Source organism: Caloenas nicobarica, chromosome 1 (assembly GCF_036013445.1).
Source record: "Caloenas nicobarica isolate bCalNic1 chromosome 1, bCalNic1.hap1, whole genome shotgun sequence".
Classification (NCBI taxonomy): Eukaryota; Metazoa; Chordata; class Aves; order Columbiformes; family Columbidae; genus Caloenas; species Caloenas nicobarica.
In genome coordinates, this window is record NC_088245.1 from 14079729 (window position 1) to 14098972 (window position 19244).

At 40.7% G+C, this 19244-nt stretch overlaps 1 protein-coding gene across 1 annotated transcript in view; it reads right to left on the reverse strand.

Annotated features, from left to right (window-relative positions):
* The window catches only part of RELN (reelin), a 289052-nt gene that overhangs the window by 22996 nt on the left and 246812 nt on the right, over positions 1 to 19244 (reverse strand). Inside the window, exons 42-51 of the mRNA XM_065628247.1 lie at positions 17238 to 17458; positions 16070 to 16217; positions 12562 to 12820; positions 11043 to 11292; positions 9184 to 9352; positions 5864 to 6004; positions 4337 to 4514; positions 2859 to 3052; positions 1505 to 1761; positions 593 to 747 (exon numbers count right to left, since the gene is read on the reverse strand). Of these exons, the coding sequence (XP_065484319.1) occupies positions 593 to 747; positions 1505 to 1761; positions 2859 to 3052; positions 4337 to 4514; positions 5864 to 6004; positions 9184 to 9352; positions 11043 to 11292; positions 12562 to 12820; positions 16070 to 16217; positions 17238 to 17458 (1972 nt within the window). The remainder of the gene's footprint in view (positions 1 to 592; positions 748 to 1504; positions 1762 to 2858; positions 3053 to 4336; positions 4515 to 5863; positions 6005 to 9183; positions 9353 to 11042; positions 11293 to 12561; positions 12821 to 16069; positions 16218 to 17237; positions 17459 to 19244) is intronic.

A 19244-nucleotide genomic window follows, 5' to 3' on the forward strand; every position in this document is an offset into this window, starting at 1 on the left:
TTTCCAGGTAATGACACTTGAGCATTATATCCCAGTACCGCGTAACTAATAAAGTTTATTTCCCTGCCCACACAACCTAAGATTTGAATATTTCAGAGGAGATCACCCATCTCAATTATGTCAGGTGGATCTTCTTTATTGGAGAGGTGTGCACGGGGCTCTTACAACATCCACTTAATATGGGGTTATTTCTTCAATTTAGGTAAGGTGTGTATGAAGGGTGGTTTGGGTGCAGGTTTGATGTGAATGTGTGCCAACATAGGAGCAGTGTGGACACTTCTGAGCTGCTTTTCCCTCACCAAGCAGCTGTAACAAAATAGGCACTTTCTATATGTGTAATATTCTTATTACACAATGTCCATAAAACTGCTATGCCGGAAGAGAAAACTGTGTCACCTCTGAGAACAGCTTGTGGTATTAAACTGACCAACATAGAGTAGGTGAGAAAAATAAGAATGGCCTACTAATAACACTTTTCCCTTAGGGAACGGCTCATGCGTAGGCCTATACATCATCCTACCTCTTGAAAAATCTACTTAGACTTGGAGCAAAATGTGGTTTTGAATAATTATCTTGCAGACAAAGATTTTACCTTGAACTGCATAATCCAGCCTTCTGTAGGAGTCAGGTCGTGGGTGACTGCGTAGACCTCTCTGCCGTCATGGCTACCGCAGATCATGACACCATCAGGAGAATCACAAAACCTCTCAATCGAGCAATCATCATGGAATAACCAGTGTTCATTCACTTAAAAATAAATGGGAATGTTAGTAATATACAATGACAACATAACTAAAGAAAACAGAGAGTACGGTTAACCACTAAAGGTGACTCATGGCTTTATTTTTCAGCCTACGTGATAATTATTTAGTATTGCTCCTGAGAGTGTCAGTACCCCGTCTTTCCCATGTATGTATTTATTATGTTTATTACATTTATTGCTCAAAGCACCTCTTACTACTTTCTTACATTAGCATTACAGCAATGTTTTTTAATGTTCAAGAAGTAAGGATCTAGATTTACTCAAAACATAAACTTCTATGGCACTGGAAATTATGGGACAACTTTTTACTAGGTGTTGCCTGTATGTCTGCACAAATGGTACCTCAGCACTGTTAGCTATTAAGCCTTATAAACATCCAGAAATACTCCCTCTACAAAATGTAGTTGCAAAATGTAAATTCACTAAAAATGTTTAAAACTTTTAAGAAATAGAAAACAAATTCTCAGGCTAAGAAATCTACTTAGAATAACCTGGTATTTTTTAATCCTTCTTTCTTTGCAGAGAAATTAATCTTCTAAGTAAATTCATGCAGTAAAAAAGTTACACTGCATATTTTAATTTTGCATTTTGTGAACTAAAACCAAAATAAAAGGCCCCTATAGTGGTGGGATTGTCTGTGGCATCTGTCACAGTGAGACAAAGATTCGGAGGCTCAGCAAGATTTGGAAATCACTGCAGTGACTTCTTGCTCTTTAATTCAGATCCACCTAAAAGCTTTACCTGTAGTTTTGTCTTCCATGAACATGTCGAAAGCGATCCTGCCAGTGGGCCCTGCGTCAGCAGGGGAGCGCTCGTGCTGTGGCAGGGGAGCGCTGCTGAAGGTGTCGAGCATCACTGTCCTCTGGTCAGCTGAGCCCGAGATCAACACGTTGTCGATGGCCCAGTCGTTCTGGTCCAGGCCATCGTGTTTAGGCTGCCACCAGCGGAAGCGAGTCCCAATGGTCTTGGCATCATAGGGAAGGAGGATGTTCACAAAGCTGAAAAAAAAGCAGAAATTAGTTGTAGGAAAGCCACAGGAGGAAGACACTTCTCAATGCTCTGTGCTGGGTGCTTTGACCAGGTCCACTCCCGTTGTTTCCCAGAGTATGTGGAAGTTGGGAAAGAAGGAAAAGAGCGGGTGATGTAGCCTGTGTTCCTCTATGGAAGACTGCTGAAAAAAAAAACTTCCTGATCACTCCTGATGTCAACCCCAAGGCAGGCTCAGAGTATGGTGGGAAGGGCCAGCAGCCAGACTGTGGCATGGTTTGAGCAACCTCATGTGCTCCTACTGTGCTTAGGGGGCCAAATGCATCCTTGCTAGACTAGCAAGAAGTGACCATAAGGTCCTAATTAAAGGAAATGTTAAGAAGAAGAATGTTGAAGTAAAATTAAGATTACTATTTTCAACCTGGAACCATTCAGCAGACAGCAATGTTCCAGTACAATTTCCTTGTTTCCATTATAGCAGTAGATGATAGTACACTTAAATCTCTTGTCCAACTAAAGTGTTAGAGATTTCTTGGTGTGTTCAAATGAAACAACAAATAATGGGTCCCTCCCAGCCCCATTTTCTATGAGTCTTCTAAATTAGTGAGGAAAAGGTCCACCCATATCTAAGCATGATTTGAATCTCACAAATATCTGAAAATAGGGCTTGAATGTATCCATCCTTTTGATGGATGTCTTCAGACATTCAGTTTCTCCACAACCATTTTCTAACTAGTTCAAGCAATGACTTTCTGTTCTTGTCAGAAAAAAACCCTAGACTGCAAATGAAAATATCTTAAAGGACAGGATGGACATTATTACAGTAACTCTTAATTTATCTTCCTGCAAACCTTTACAAATCTACCAGACTGCTACAGACTCCTTCCTACCCTTGTATTTGTGGCCTACCAGCTGCACAAATGCTGATGCTCAAGAACATGCGCTAAGGCCATTCATAAGTGCTTGGAGGACTGGACAGGCTGAACTCTTACCAAACTACAGCAGTAATATGTCTCACAGGTTCTTATGAAACATGAACAGGTTCTTATGAAAGACCACCTTACTTTAGTACAGGAAATTATATAGGCAGAAAAAGGCATCTACAAACCCAGGTTTGCTGAACTGATCATAGAAAATTTCCATTAGGAGGCTCCAGGTGATTCCACCATTCACAGAATACTCCAGCAGCACTCCTTGGTTGCGGTTATTAGGAGTTATCAGACATCCATACATGAAATAAAACTGGATGAATTCTGCACTGGTGAGGTTCAAGTCCACTGTAACTAACATACGGCTGCAGCCCTTAAAAGCAATGATAAAATATGTTGGCTGGTGTTGGCTGGCAAAACTTATGAACATAAAAGGTGTCAGACTATGCAGTCATTATTAACATAACTTCATGTTGTAAAACCTTCAAAATTGTACAAAATTATACTAATTATAACAAAGGTAAAGCTACAGCAGAACAATAAATGTTCTTCACTGAGGACATAATTTCAGTTATGTTCTATCTTCAAAATTCCTGTTGTGTATTCATACATGTTGCTACTTGTATCTCCAGCTTTACATTCGGTATCAAGAATTGTATTCACCTTTCTTCTGAATGTGAGAGTTACATAAATCCATGCCTTCCATGTAAAACACAGGGTTTTCCAGAGAGAATTAATGAATCACTGATCATGTACTAATGGCTCAATTTATGCAAACCATCAAATGGTACAGCAATTTTAACAGGTGTGTTTTCCCATAATCCTTTATATATTTCACATTGCTTAGTCTATTAGTGGTGCCTACTTAGTCCTACTGGAAAGAAGTGGAAATGTAGTGCTTCTGCTAGTTTATTTTAGAAAGCTTGCGTCACTTTGAACCTAGTTATAAATTTGCATGGAAGAGATCTACAAGCATAATTTTTACATGTTTCTAAAATACTATTTTGTCATTTTTATAATCCTGATGTTATCTGTAAACAAACTGTAATTCAGCACCCGTCTGGGTTATATACCAATGTATGTAGCTAAACTAGGAAATTTTATGCTGAGCTTACTCTGAAAAAATCCAGCAATTAAATATCCAAAGGATAAGGCTACACATGGATAAATTTTCAAGGATCAAGCGCAAGTTATATACATGCAAATGCCTTATTATTAATTTACCTCTGTGGTCTGATTAGAAGCCGCACCAAACCGTGGTCTCTGGAGGTTGTAAGTGCTAAGAGGCGGCTGTTACGAGTGAGTGGAACTGAATGTCTACATACCTGGACTGTGCTTTAATCTACCATCTCCACCTCCAAAGGCCTCTCCATGGCTCCTTTCAGGAGACACACACACACTATATCTCATTTTCCTGGCTGCAGCATAGCCAGGAACGTGGTATCTGCATTCCTGGAGTGTTTCTTTCTGGCTCTGGTCTGTAGGACCTGTCTGAATTTGACCTTCAGGCAGGCAAAGGATATAAACTTTTTCAATATATGTTTAATATGTTACCCTGGTATTTTTTTAACACCTTGCTATTTATTTAACTTTATAAATCAGTCCCACTTTTAATAGTGTCAAGTGGAGTGAGTTGCCCCCTGTGCTGAGCACACACCCCGCTGAAGTGAAGAGCCATCCCGGAGGCCACGGCCCCGCAGACCGTGCTCAGTCTCCCGCCGTTCACCGTCAGCCAGTTCTGGTTTGAGGGCGAGCGGTTGAAGTTGTCTTTCAGTTGTGTTGGAAGGGGGGTCTCTGGCTCGTCACAGTACAGCCCACCCCAGTGCTCATCGCAGCTGTGGAGGAAAACAAATGCAAAATTCAGCTGGCAAAGGCTCTGCACTGAGGTTTAGTCAATGCCATGTTGTTCCTCATTAAGGTGCCATCTTATTCCGCGTAGAGGCTGCCTGCATCATTTACTAATGCACAACTGCTATATGGGGGTTTCAAACATCTGCCAGTTTTTGTAGTTAATATGAAAAAAAATGACTTTAGGAAGGCTAGTATTATGTATACAGAGTACACTCCAGCACAGACTAAAATCAGTAAAATACATTGTGCTTGGACAGATAAGCCTAACATGACGTGCCAAGCCTAAGAATGTCCTGCTAATGTAAAATTTTAAGTAAATTTCAGTAAAATTTTAGTGCACACGTACTATCTTTTTGTTTCTTTATATAGTCCCTTTCTTTTTTCTTCTCTGAAAAATTTTCTTATAGTGTGTCAAAGATTGGATAACAGTATGGAAACATGTTCTGCTACTATGCAGATTTCACTAAGGAGATCGTGACTTGGTACTTCAGTACTGTCAGGATAGAGGACAACACAATAATTTGTCTGTTCTGCAGCAGAATATATTTCTAACAAACATAGTCACAGCGCAATTATACAAGCATTCTCCCATTTCTGTTGCCATTTGTGGCTGGAAAAAAGCAACGCATCCATCTGGAAGGTATTTCTCTGTTGCCAGACAGACAAATCTGGGGAGATCTGGTTGCCGTTTGTGAGCTTTGTAGGGCTCTATGTGGGCTGTTACACAGACAGTTTGAGGATCAAACCAGTCTGCCTCCACCAGCAAACCCTGCCATGGAACAGAGACATCAGGCCATCAAGCCAACACCAGTCCAAGGCAAAATCTGGCCTTGTGAAGAACTGGCATGCAGCCTTCTTCTTAATGGACATGTCCCACCCCCAGCCCAGGTCCTCTGCACCCAGTGCCAGGACAAGGCCACAGGGACACGGTGTGAAACCCTTCGGGAATAAGGATAACATCTGGGGAGCTCCAAGACTGTATGTCCCTAGAGGGGTGTGCAAACTCAAGGGGTCCCTTCTCCCTGCCCGGTGGGAGGAAGCCAAGATGTAGCTCAGGCAGCAGCAGAGGCGATGCATCGTGGCTGAGGAAAGGATGGGCAGCATCACTTACGATGTGCGAACAGGCAGAGGTCTGGCAGAGCCAACCCCTGCACTTCCCCTCTGCTTGTTACTTCTGTTCTCAAGTGGTCCTAGTACCCTGCTCAGCTATAAAAGCAAAACCCACCTTCCTTTTAAAAACTGAATTAAAGTTTTTCCTACAAGTTCATTAAAATGACAGAGGAGGGGTGAAATGCCACAGCGCTGGGCAGGACAGGGAACAAATGGCACTTACACGCAGTTGTCTTGTGTGCACCTCCCGTGGCCGCTGCACATGTCTATGCAGCCATCCCCAATGTAGACGTTATCAATTGCCCACGTTTGCTGCTTATCGAAAGGAGCAGGCTGGTGCCAGCGGAACCGAGTTGCTTGAGACCTTCGAGAGAAAAACAAAACCACAAAGGTAATATTTCTAACTAAGGTAGTCTTTATTTTGACAGAAAGGAAATGTCAGTCTTGAGGCTAGACTGCTCCTGGAAGATTCATTTGATATCAGCTCAACCCAGGGCTGATTCCTGGCAATGACAAGGTCCCCAAAAAGCCAAGAAAGGCTGCCCACATTTTGAGAGCAGGACGAAGCATGGGTGCTCAGTAGTGTGCTGAGAGTGGGAGGGGTGGGAACAGGGATTGCTGATGAGAGCAAAGCAAGCGGTTTTGGTTGGCACAGTGGGTAGGAAGAAGGTGGTCTGCCCAAAGGGAAAATCAAACCAGTCATAACCACTTCCCAGCACAAATCCAAACTTGAGGGATAGCTGGGAGCTGGATGAAGCCAGAGTCATCCAGATCCTCCAAGTTTCAACCTAAGCCTGAGTTCCATTGCTTCAGTCCAAGTCAGTGAACTAGCCTGACCTCTTCTCTATGAATAGTCCCAACTGCACCAATGTAGCACGGCTCTAGAGAGCGAACTGGCTCCTAGGAGAGATGCTGCTGTTTATAAATCTACAGGAGACAGGTAAAAGTGCTAGTGTGGGGCTTGTGGTGTGACCCTGGTTTTGCAGTTTCCTCTCTCCTCTCCATCCAGGACTTGGCTGGAAATGTCAAGAAATTATCTATGGTGTGATCCTCGTTCCTTTCAGTAAATAATTTTCATTTTGTTGATTAACGGGGGTTAGGCTCGCTATTCAAACACCTTGCTTTGATGCACCTATATGTGAATTAAGTGTCTCAGGTCCCAGGACAGATGCTGAAAACCTAGCTGAATCAGTCAGGGAACACTAAATAGCTATTCAGTTCACGCAGCAGTAGCTGAATTCCTGTAACTTTTCAAGAATAACATTTAAAATCCAAGCTAGTCCATGGTTTGCTATACAGCACTAGATGGCAGCATTGAACTTTGTGTAGTCTCTTTTGACACTCAAACAAAAATCACAGTTATTGTAAACCCCAAAACAAATAAACAGCAATATCTTCAAAAGTTATTCAGTATAAAAATAGACCTTTTATGGTAAGGTCAGTGTTATCCTATGAATTATTTCTTTATAAATGTGTTACATGATGTGACTGAATAACAAGTTTATCCAAAAAGAAATCTACTGCCGTGCTGTCTAGCTGCTCATCAAAGAGCATTTTTAAAAGAAATGCTTAAATTCTGAGGAAGCCCTTTAGTTACAGAGACAAGCACCTATATCTTACACTGCCTGCTTTAGGTTTGGTGCTTCACTAAGAATTTATGGAGCTGATGCTCGTGGGAGAAACTTTGAGTTTGCTTTGCATTTTGAAATCAGCCGTGAATCCAAGATACAACTAAGTGTTCATTGCCTTCTAGAGGCCAGAGGTTAGATAGCACTCTGAGGTACAGGAGCCCTGAAAGGCTGCGGAAGTGTGGGTGCTGTGCACCAGGCCCAGCTACTGACTGTGTAGCCTGCATGTCCCTGAAATGTACAGATACAATTAGAAACACATACCTTCTATTATACAGCTTGAAATAATAAAGCGGCATAAAAAGTATATCACATCTAGACCTAAAGGCCTATTAGCTGCACTATTCTTTATTCTAAAGCTTAACGTCTCCCTTGCTTGTGAGCTAAGCTTGTAATAACTTCTCTCATGCAATCCTTATCTTAGTTTCTTTGGGAAACGGTATTACTTGAACCAACAAATGTTATTATTGGATTGGACTGAAGAGCAATTTTTGCATCAGTAGGGCATCAGACTTCTTCCTTTCACATATACCACTGAAAATCAGTCTTAAAATCACAGTTATTTATAAACCTAGTTAATCTTGGGTGGTGGGATCCTTTCAGGTCCAAATTCAATGGATTTGGAACATCAGCCTCAGTCCTGATTTAGCCTATTCAGCCCCAGAAAACACCTCTCGAACACAGATTTACAGACTTCATATAAGAATTGTTGAGGCAATAGATTTTGCAGACAATATGTAGCGAAGCAGTACAGAAGAGGAAGCAGAGGAAATCAATGCTGGGAACAAGTCCTAAAAAAGTACTATCACTTGACATGAAGCACTGCAGTGAAGACAGGAGAGTCTAGATGCCTCCAAATGATTAGTGGTAGACAATGGACTTTTCCACTACTAGTTTCAAAACACATGGCAACTGTATAGGTGCTCTCAGTACAACTGCTAAAAAATAAAGGTCTCAGTTTCCAAACTCGTATGTGCATTAGTTGGCATCTTGCCTGCCCTGTGGTACCTCTGTGCCTGCAGTTAGCTCAGCCTGTGCCTACGTGGGGAGATTTGGCTCAACAATAAGAGCAAAGATGTAGTAACGTTGTGCTAAGAGCCCAAGTCCACGCTACCAGTGTTTGCAGGGCTTTACTCCAGGCTGGCCCTATGCTGGCTCTATCAGGTATGACTGCGTGGGGGGACAGTCACATCTATCACTGCAAAACAGCATGTCAAGAAGGACGCAGACTTGGAGGCTGAACTACGCAGTTGTCCTGAGGTGTATCTTTTTCACAAACAAAACAAAAATCCAGCAGTCTTTGGGACATCATAGGAATTGTATGGCAGTGCTCCCAATAGCACTGTCAGTCCCAAGCTACTCCTCTTGGTGCAGCCTCCCAACAAATCTCACAATTTTTCTTCTCTCGAAGAAAAAAGAATGTGCAAAAAGGAAGAGAATGTGAAAATGTGCAATGTGTAAAAACAATGAGGAGAGCATGGAAGCACAGAGAGACATGATACAACTAATGCACAGAAAAACAAGAACCCTAAAAAGTGCTACATTTAAAACACCAGCTCATAGCCAAAACCAGCAAGCAAAGGGTGCAGTCGGGATTCAGACAGTCCAATTAGCCACCAAAACAACCAGAATTTACTGAGGCTGATGATAACGTGATTCTTTAAAAAGTTACCCCTGACCTTCCCCAGGACAAGATGGCCAAGAAGTTCCTATCTTTAACTAGGAAAAGTAAACACACATAGTAGCTTTGAAATTTTTATGCAAAGCAAGATGTAGTTTCATTTACTTATTTTTTGCTATATACACAGACCAAACAAAAATGGCAAGCTACAATTATTTTAATGCTATAGTATATCATGCCTCAATACATAGTTATGCATTTTGATTTATTCTGCAGAAAACCAGAGGGAAATACCTGGTATAGGGAGGTAGAGGCAAAGTAATCCGGGTCCACTTGTTGAAAGTGTCTGAAATGAGAATCCTTTGGAGATGGTATTTGTTGCATTCCACGTTAGTAGGAAGACAGTCTCTCAAAATTGGGTGCCAGGTCAGCCCAAGGTCCACTGAATATTCCAGTTCAATAGCTAAGGATGGAAAGATGGTTAGTTAATTTAGAGACTTACATCCATAGGTCTACAATAAACTGGTAACCCCAGACAGTGTTAGTCACAAGTCTACACTGACAAAATAACCACTCAAAACTTTTCAAAGCCTTGTATCAGAAGCACAAAGCTGCCCTCTGTGGTGGCAGTGCTGGAGGATATGTTATGTGATGCTGAGCAGATACATAAGTCAGGAGAAGGCTGCAGTACACCTCCACATCTGCCACCTCACTCAAGGGACCACAGGTGCAAAGACAAAGTCACCTGTCAAGTCACCAGGATTAAGTCAAGCCAATTTCTGTAGCTGCAGTGTGCAAGAAAGTGATGTGACAGCATCATGACCAGCAACTTTCTTTTTGTTTTTCAGGCAGAATGATGAGATTCAGCCGGATATAATAGTTGTGCGAGGCACAGCAATGCTCAAATTCAAATTTCTGGCTCTGTTCCACCCAACTCCAGACCAGCTCATTTCATTATCCAGCATAAACGATTTTAAATTGAGTTTGTTAGTCAGTGAGCTTGTTTTCATTCAAACACAGTCTAGCCACATTAAACTAATGTATTCATTTCTCAGCAAAAATCAGCAATTTCATTGTTTTGATGTTTATGGCTTATAAAATTTATTATGAAAAATAAAGCTTAGTCAAGCTAACTAAATACTTCAAGTTAAACTTTTATGCAGCCATTAAAAAGTAAATAATAATAGGCACAGAACTGTAACTTGAAGTAAATATTCCAGCTGCCAGGCGTTCTGGCTGTGTAAAACATGGAGAGTGTTTGCAGGGACAGGGGTGGTAAATCTGTTTTTGATTACTATAGACCCATTTCTTCTACCCTCATGCACAGAGAATGATCCTTAATCACTCAACCAGTCCCACCTGATGTCTAAGCACAGAACACAGTCCTACAGAAATACAAAGACAAGTGGATACGAACAAGGGTTTTTCATGTGAAATCTCCATCACCAAAATGAAATGCTTTGCTCATCGTGACTGGAAGTGTGCTTAGGTAGTGTCCTACCTATTTTAAGACTAAGTTAAGACAATGGTAGTAGGAACTGTTTCTTTGCCAGTATATACCTAAGCTGCCAAAAAACTTTTAAACTTAGCAGAGATGATCTTAGGATGCCACAGTCTTATTAATACCAAAAGAAAAAAAAAATATTGTTAAGCATGTGAGTAAAATATCTCAGTTACTTCCACTGGCTTCAGAATAGTAAAATCAGAGAAGCAATTTCTGGGACTTGATGTAAAAGCTTTTTCCCTTTTTAGGTAGAATTCTAGAGGAATAGTCAGCAACCCAGTGATTCAACAGATGCTACATGCTGCAACATATTGTATTCTGGAAACACCCAGCTGCTTGTTATTAGAACCACAGCACCACCCCAAGCAGTGGATACCATATACTGGTAAATGGGCTTGAGAAAGACATCTGCTAGTCCTTTTCTTAAACGTATGGAACTGCAACTTAAGTGCCCGGAGGGAATAGTATACTTCAGTTTATCTTAAGCTTCAGACACCTAGAATAAAAATGCTGATATTACAATTCCTAACAAACATGCAGCTTTCTTTTGTTTCTCAGTTCCTGTTACAATGGATAATGGAACCAGAAAATGAGTGAACTTCCCTGTACGGGAGAGGAAGAAGGGCAGGATTTACTAAGAAGTCGTTACCATAACAGGAGTCTGTGACAGAGCAGGATGCTGCAAAATCTATTTGCAAAAAAGAGTCTTCGTTGACAACGATGTCAGTGGTGACAACATAGCGGGTACTGGCTTTCTCAATGAACACGAGAGCATCCCCAGTAGAGCCACAGACTGGCATCTTCGTTCCACCAGGATGGAGCAGCCACTTTCTACTATCCAGTGTGGTGAAATCATCTTCTAATATTGTATTGCCAGAGATGTTTCCTCCAATAAGAATCTGAAACATTAGGAAAGGAATTGTTATTGAAAATAAAAAATGTCCAGAAGTCTTCACAAACTTACACATGACATAGCATCATGGAGAAAGATATTTCCCATCTATGGATATATATTCTGCTGGTCCCAAACGGACAAATTTACCTTGCAAAGAGTTTAGGTTATGAGGAAGGGGAGTAGCTTTTTCCTACAGAGGGATTCTAAGGAGACTGGCTCAGCTATACAAATCTAAAGTTCAGGGAGGTGAACTCCATCCTGGTCGAAATAAAACTGCTCACAAAAATAAGTGTTGGTAGGAGCAAACTGATTACGCTGTCATTTTTTTCACTGACTCTTCGACTCCACTATAACATGATGAACTGCTATCAGATTGCATCTGATGACAGAACTGGGGAAACACTGTGTTTTTTCATTGACTGTAAGATGTCAGCATCTTACTATTCAACAGTAAACAAGGTGGAATTAATTTTCATTTGCTATCCTGAACTCAATTTCTAATTTTTCTAAACTAATATAACTACATTCAGTGAAGATCCAGGAGTGAAAGAATAAGGATTTTTTCATTTTTAAAATGGGATGGGAAGTAAAATTTCATAACCACAACATTGAACCTGGCTGTGAGTTTAGTTTCTGGGTTTTTCCTAAGGAGCTGAACTAACTGCTTTAAAAAGACATTAATAAATATTTAAGAAAATTGAACTTGGACAGCCCAATAACACTACTTAGAGTGAAATCACTTTGTAAGCTTTCTTGAGATTTATACCAAATCACACAAAGCAATATAATCATCTTTATAGAGGCAAATCACAAATATGAAACAAAATTTTGTTTTCAAAATTAGGAGGTGGTCATAGATTGAAGTTTTTCTATAGTTTTTCCTGTTCCAATTCTACCAAGGCAGTTACATATTTGGATAGATTTAAGTGAGGGTTTTTGAAGTTTGAACTCAGACCTGCATGTTGCATAGTAAAACCTTCTGCAATGTGAACCTGAGGCTCTAACTACGTATAAAAGACTTTCTTAGCTCCAAAATGGGTGTTCAGTACCCCATAAGGAAATGGCGTATTAAAAACACAAGATTAGCAAACAGTAATTGTGCTCAATTATTTTGCTAGATTATTATAATTCTGGAAAATATCTATACAAAGCATTTTTGCTTAACACAGTGAAATGACATATGCCAACAAAAGCAAAACAAAAGCAAAACATTAAGACTGAAAACAGTCTAAAGTTGTATCAAAAAAAAAAAGAAACCCAGAAGATTCCTTACCTGGTCGATTACCCAGGGACTGTAGAAATGCCCATTCTCGGATGGTTGCCACCAGCGAAGCCGAGTGGAGCTGGAACGGGCCTTCAAGGGAATTTCCAGGGCGATGTATCGTCCCACGTTGCTGGAGTTGCTGAAGAGGAACTCCTGGAGAAGGCTCCACGTGAGGCCCCCGTTGAGCGAAAACTGCAGAAGCACAGGCTGGCTCCGGGGGTCTGGCACCCCCTTGCCGCACCCCAGTCTCATAAAGAACTGCACAAATCTGACAAGGGGAGCAGTTACTGGAAAGATTTCTGCAACATCCTAGGTAACCAACTAGAAAGACTTGGAGTTTGTCTGTTGACTAGTCCCCTGATTTTTTGTTCTAGGAATCAGTTTTAGGAGATCTTATGATTTTGTTTTCAAAGCCTCCAGAATATGAGTAGACAGACAGGTGGGATGACAAAAAATTCGTTTTGTCTGTGTGGTGTTCTGCCAGGCAGAAGAGACTGAGCAAAGCTGGTCATTTATGGTTTGAGCTTTTGTCTGCATAGCAGATGGTGCTGCAAATATCAGAACCATAATCCTGAGTGAAATTTTTATCCCTGTAGCCCATGAGTACAGATTTTAGTGGCAGAAAAGCAATGGTGCCCTACGTAGATCCTAATTAGCTATGAATTTGCTGAAATGCTTAAATTCAGAATAAGCATCCCTGTTTTCCATTGGCATAAACTAGAGAAAATCTGGACAGGAGAACAAAGCGTGTTTCACTTTTCAGGAATCATTTTGTCCATTTAGTCAGCCTGGGAAATTTGTCTAAATCGCATCACTTAAACATGCCGGCTTCCCTGAAGCCAGCCCAAGCCACCCAGGGACACCAGTGCTTTCATCCCCTATTTAATTGGCTTCTCCAAAGCAGCACAATAGACTTGTATCAAACTGCGAAATTTTTCCCATTAACTGATGTTCATAAATAGCTTCACTATGCTCTTGGAATGGAGGGAAATGCTGCCGTAATGATATTTACCTATCAGACTCGCAGGGATATTACAACTATTAATTCATGTTTGCACAGCTTTTGCATAGATTTAAGTGTCATATCCGTTCTAATTATAATTGCATTAGTGATGCCTGGCTCATGGTTAAATGAAACGGCGCAAAAGTAGTTTTGTATCAAAAGTCTTGCTTTGGTTTGATTTGCAGGTAGATCCTCTGGGAGTGGAGGCTGCAGAGGTGCTGGGCAGACAAAGCTTCAATAAAACACCAGCCCTGCAAGTCAATTAATTCTAGTCCTTGCTGCGACTCACAGTTTCTTTTGCTGCTATATATAACTTCTTTTGCTATAGATTATATCCACCTCTATGTCCCAGACATAACATATTGCTTGTGCTTTAAAGGAGCACTGGGGACCCTCATGGATCAACATATCAACTGTAATGGATTGGATTCACTGCTGGCAAGTCTTTGTGCCTCCTCAGATTTACTCCAACATCCACCACATAATTCAAAGGAAATAAGCCCAGGTGACCTTTTCTCTGTTGAATCTGCTCTCTGTGGATTGCTGTTCCTTTGCCTGAATTTTTACTAATGTAGTAATAACCCACTCAAGTATAGGTAACATAACATCTAGCAGATTAAAAAGGTAAGTGATTTTAAATACCTCTCTTCTCATCCCACACATATTTTGCAAGGGCTCTTCCTATTTTAAAATGGAAAACCAAAGTTTTCTTGTAGATCTAGTAATACTAAAATGTGTGGATATTCTTCTAGTAATTCCAAATGGAAAGGATTTGATCAGATGTGACACCTAAAATATGCTGTCCCTAGTGGTATTTCGTGCTGTGCAGTTTCAGCTAATGGCATCAGCATGACGGCAATATACTGTCCCTTGTGTTAAATTCTTTAAAATATAGATGTGATGGGGGTGGACAGTGGACTGTGGAGTCGCCTCGCAATCCCCAGGTGCTGACCTGTGACTATTGAGTCTAGTACCCTTTAAAGGACCTATTAGAAACACTGCTTTTCATAATGCCTGGCATAACTTGAAACCTCTCCTCAGATCTGTTGTGCTTTGCAGGTGGCCAATAAAGTCAGCCTGGAAATTAAGAAAACCCTACTGCAATTATTTTACGTTGCTAAAGAGCACTCGCCAGCAATGCCATTGTAGGCCGCCTTGCTGTTCAAAAGAGAACATACAGTTTTTTGTTGATAACTGTTATTTTTTATAAGCATATACAAGAAATTAAATGTACTCCTTTGTTTCCCTTTAACTAAGACAGAAGTCATTTATCTCCGTATAACACCTTGAGGTCAATATATGCAAATCCAGCTACAGACTATCATGGAGAAGACAGAAATGATGGTTCTTTGAACACAAGCAATAAGGAAAACATGTCATTTAGTCCAATGGAGTAACTTACAAAATCTCTTGTATCTTTTGTTAAACAATCTTTTAATTTCAAAACAGTCTAGGAAATCAAATTAATGCAGAGAATTGATGTTTGTGTTTACCAAGTTCTAAAAAAATTTTGATGTGAGGAATCTTATAAATTCAGTACAGGGATCTTTAATATTACACCTCACTGGGGGTTACCTAACTGCTGTTCTAAAAAATACAATGGTTAGGAATTAGGCATCTTTATTGATCATGAGGTTCTGCAATTAAACGATTATTTAAAGCTTCAATGCTAATAAAGACAAGTCAAAAGGAGATAAAGTGCCTGTTGAAGTGTTTCACACGGAACATTAGAGAGGAGTAGGGTGTTTATCAGAGCTCAATGGAAAAAAGTCTTGGAGAAAATGCAATCTCTCCAAAGTAATGAGGATATAAGCTAAGATACTGAATAAATTAGAAAACAATGCCTATTTCTTAGCGTGCATGCAATTAGGATATGGTTTAATTTACACTAGTTTAAATTGTTTTAATGTGGCTTGCTTAGCATGTCTCACTCACGAAATATCTCCTCTGCAGGCCATGATGATATGACATAATCTCTAAATACACTACAAATATTTGTTTTTCAATTACTGTGCTCAGTGTAGCTGGTGACAGCTTGGTGGGCATTTGTCAGTGAATTATTGGAAACAAGTGCACACAATAAGAAGAAAGTAAGCTTCAGAAATGAAAGAATTATGAGATGATGAATTTAAGATTTATACTCGCAGCAGATACTCCTGTTTCAGCAATGGCTCATAATACACCAAACTGTAAGACAAGTAGAGCATGTGACGTGCAATCCATTTCTCATGTTATGTATTTAAGAAATAAAAACCTGCATAAACTACTGAAGGTGTGGCATCAGATTCTAGAGTTCTTATTCAAGGAAAAAAGTAACATTTAAATACTTAATCCCGTTAAAGTTCAAGTTAAATTTAATTTGAAATGCTAACAATGGTTAAGATGGAATATTTGCTAGAGCAAGGACCACAGAATATATCAGCTTGCCTTTACCACAGAAGTATCATGTATGTATTATTATGCAGTATATTATTTCTTCAGTGAAATCCTGAAAGAACTTTGAAATTGTGTTACCTGGCTTGTGACAAATCTAGGTCTCGAGTCATCAGCATACGTAAACCTTCTTCATTAAAGAAAAGGTTGTTTCCTCCAGACATGATACCACATTTCCTCGATGGCTTTCCACCACTCACTAGCAAGAATCTATCCGACTCCAGCTGACCTGAATACACAGTAAATACATATTTATGATTTACTCTGAAGCACTCCTACTGCAAAAGAACTGTTTCCAGAGGAAGAGAGCTAAATTAAACATCACAGGCAGAGTGAAGAAATGTTCAGTGTTTCCAGTACAATGTATTCTAGAAAACTGCCACAAATCAAAATAACAAAATAAATCCAGAATTATGAAATCGGGGATCTTACTCTCCAGTTATTCACAAGAATTTCCACTTTTCTTCATTTTTCTTAAGACAACAAGTGCCCAGGTCTATAAAGAAACTTTAGGTACCGTGTTGTAGCATGCAAGCAAGGGCTGGCAAAATATAGAACGAACAGCAGCACCTGTGAAGGGGTGAGTTTGGTTCACAGGTGCTGCTTTATTCAAAATGTGCTTGTCTTGCCGTGCTTGCTGGCAGGGGAAACCTCGGGGTGGTTTGAGAGTTGTGTGTGTGGATGCTGTGTGTGCCCAGGCACACGTGGGGATTTGAGTCCCCTCCTGCCATCACTCGCTTGTGGTCTGCCATGCCTGCTGAGTGGTGGCCCTCACCGCTGCGACACACGGTCTGCTCTGAAACCACGTTTGTCATATTAAGGCCATTTAGATTTCCCTTGCAGTGAGAAATGACACAATCTTAAAGCCCTCCGTTGTTTGCTTCACTTGCACACATTTTGTCTGTGCTGAAGTTAAACTACTATCAAATAGTTATTTTCTCCTGAAATTATTTTCTGGATGTAGAATTTCGGGAAATTCTGTTTCGGTGAAGATTTTGTATTCCAGGATTAACAACTTCACAAAGAGTCAGACACTCCAAACCAGACAACTGATAGCCATCAGATATTCACAAACATTGCTCGAGAATGATGTCTAAGCTATTTGGTTCATGGGAATACCCCCCCAGCATAAATTGTATTCAGAAGCATGCCGGGATGAGGAAGGCTTTGCTGTTTTATCCCTTGAGCCCTGGGTTCCATTAAGACGGACAGGCAAAATTCAGGCCTGCTCCCCCTCAAAAATAGATACCTTCAAAATCATCCTTAAGGAAGTCAGAGTTCTTGGTACTTATTTTGCAGGTTGGCCCAGAATACCCGGGGTCACAGATGCACTTTGTGCCGTTGATGCAGCTGCCGTGCCCGTTGCACATCTCCTCGCACTGCGGGCCGATGTACACGTTGTCAATGGCCCAGGTCACTGGCTGAGATCCAGCAGGGTAAAATCCTTGGTACCACCTGAACCTTGCCAACCTGAAAAAGGCATGAAGCGTACCTACTTCAAATAATAGTTCCATCTTTTTTTGTATTCTGTATATATACCATACCATGCATATGTAAAGTATTCTTTCTGCTGGAACTGGCTAGATAAATAGCTTAATTCTAGAAAGTGACTGCTATATCTAATTCCTTCAGTATCTCATGCATCTTTATGTTGATGTTCAACCCGTATACTGGCAGAAATAAAAATAACATTATTCATTAGTCATAATACCAAAATGGAATGACAGAATTGAAAATGGGATCTGAAATCTAACCACTCTTTTCTCCATCATTTATGGGAAGGTTGAATGGCCATGGTCTGATGGATTTCCTTCTGCTTTGGCATACAGTGTCTGGGTCAGATCAGGCCACTCTCTCCCTGTCCTGGAGAGGAAAATCCTACTTCATGCTGCCACCCTGCCTCCAGTGAGATCACCTGTGGAGCTGGGGTGATAGAATCTCACCCACAATTACGTGGAAAGAAAACATGATCTGTCACGTCACTGGGTATCCAGTCAGCTTTTGGGTAGCTTAATCTTAAACCAGACTGATATTGCAAGCTGTTAATTTAAACTATATCCTCCTTTGGGTGATGTCCTGTCATTTTTAATTCGCCTTGTAAGTGCTACTTGCATCAATGATGCATAGAAAGAGGAACTGACTGGGGAAGGAGGGAAAACAAATTGAGATGGGGAAAAACACTTGATAGACTAATTTTATTCCCAATTGAGGAAATGTTTTAAAGGAGGGAGGAAACCAGAAGAGTGAGAAGGGAAAAGCGCTTAACTGCCTTACATGTTGAATGTGTCTTGTTAGAGATATCTGAATGCAGCAGGTGAATCAATAGCATAGGTAGCTGCTGAGTTTTTTGTCTCGATTTGCTGAAAAGGAATTTTTATGAGGGGATTCAGGTGTTAATGGATGGATAGCTGATAGCTAGGGACACTACTAAGAGTTTCAAGAAAGATACCCGAGAACCAGAGTCCTGGTGGAAGTCAAAAGCATGGATTTCAGTGTGCCCTGAGGTGAAGAACATGAGTGTGAGGCTGGGGGTGTTGTAGGCTCCTCTTCAGAGGAGACCTCTGCCCCACAGGCTGGATTCATTCCACCCCTGGCACACGTCAGCTCCTTCTCTCAGGCTCCCTCCTGGTGAGGGTGAAGCGTGACTCATGTCTGAAGCAGAGTGTGAAATATTGGTCTTGCTGAAGTCTGTAGGGGTTTCTTCACTGGCTCAACAGGCCCTGGGCTTTTCCTTCAGGACACAACTGGAATATAATTCTTAGTTACACAGCTGCCTGCTGAGAACATATATTAATTTCCAAAATAACATATGCAGTGGAAATAACTTAAAACATCTTCATCTTCATTTAATTATGATCACTTAACACTTTGGGGATGAAAAGGCTGCATTTTGTTTGGGTGTTTGGTTTTTTTTTTGTTTTCTTTTGTTTGTTTTTTGGTTTTGTTTTGTTTTTTTAGTATTACACAAGGAGTCAGGTTTGGAGGTTTTTTCTTGTTATCCTAGTAAATTCTGGTGCAGAAAATCCTCCTTTAGCCCTCTGGCCCAAGAGTTTCATGACACTGAATGCTCCCTGGAAGCTGCTCTGCGCTGCTGGGTTTGGCTGACTGTCAGCAATTGGCTTCTGGCCTGGCGTGTTGGGGAGGGAATAGGAGGGAAGACAGGCAAACAGGACAGAAACATTCAGGAACAGAGGACTGAATCAAAATACCTGGAAGGTTTAAATGAGTTACGCGTTTGCACAGTCAAAATTTTCAT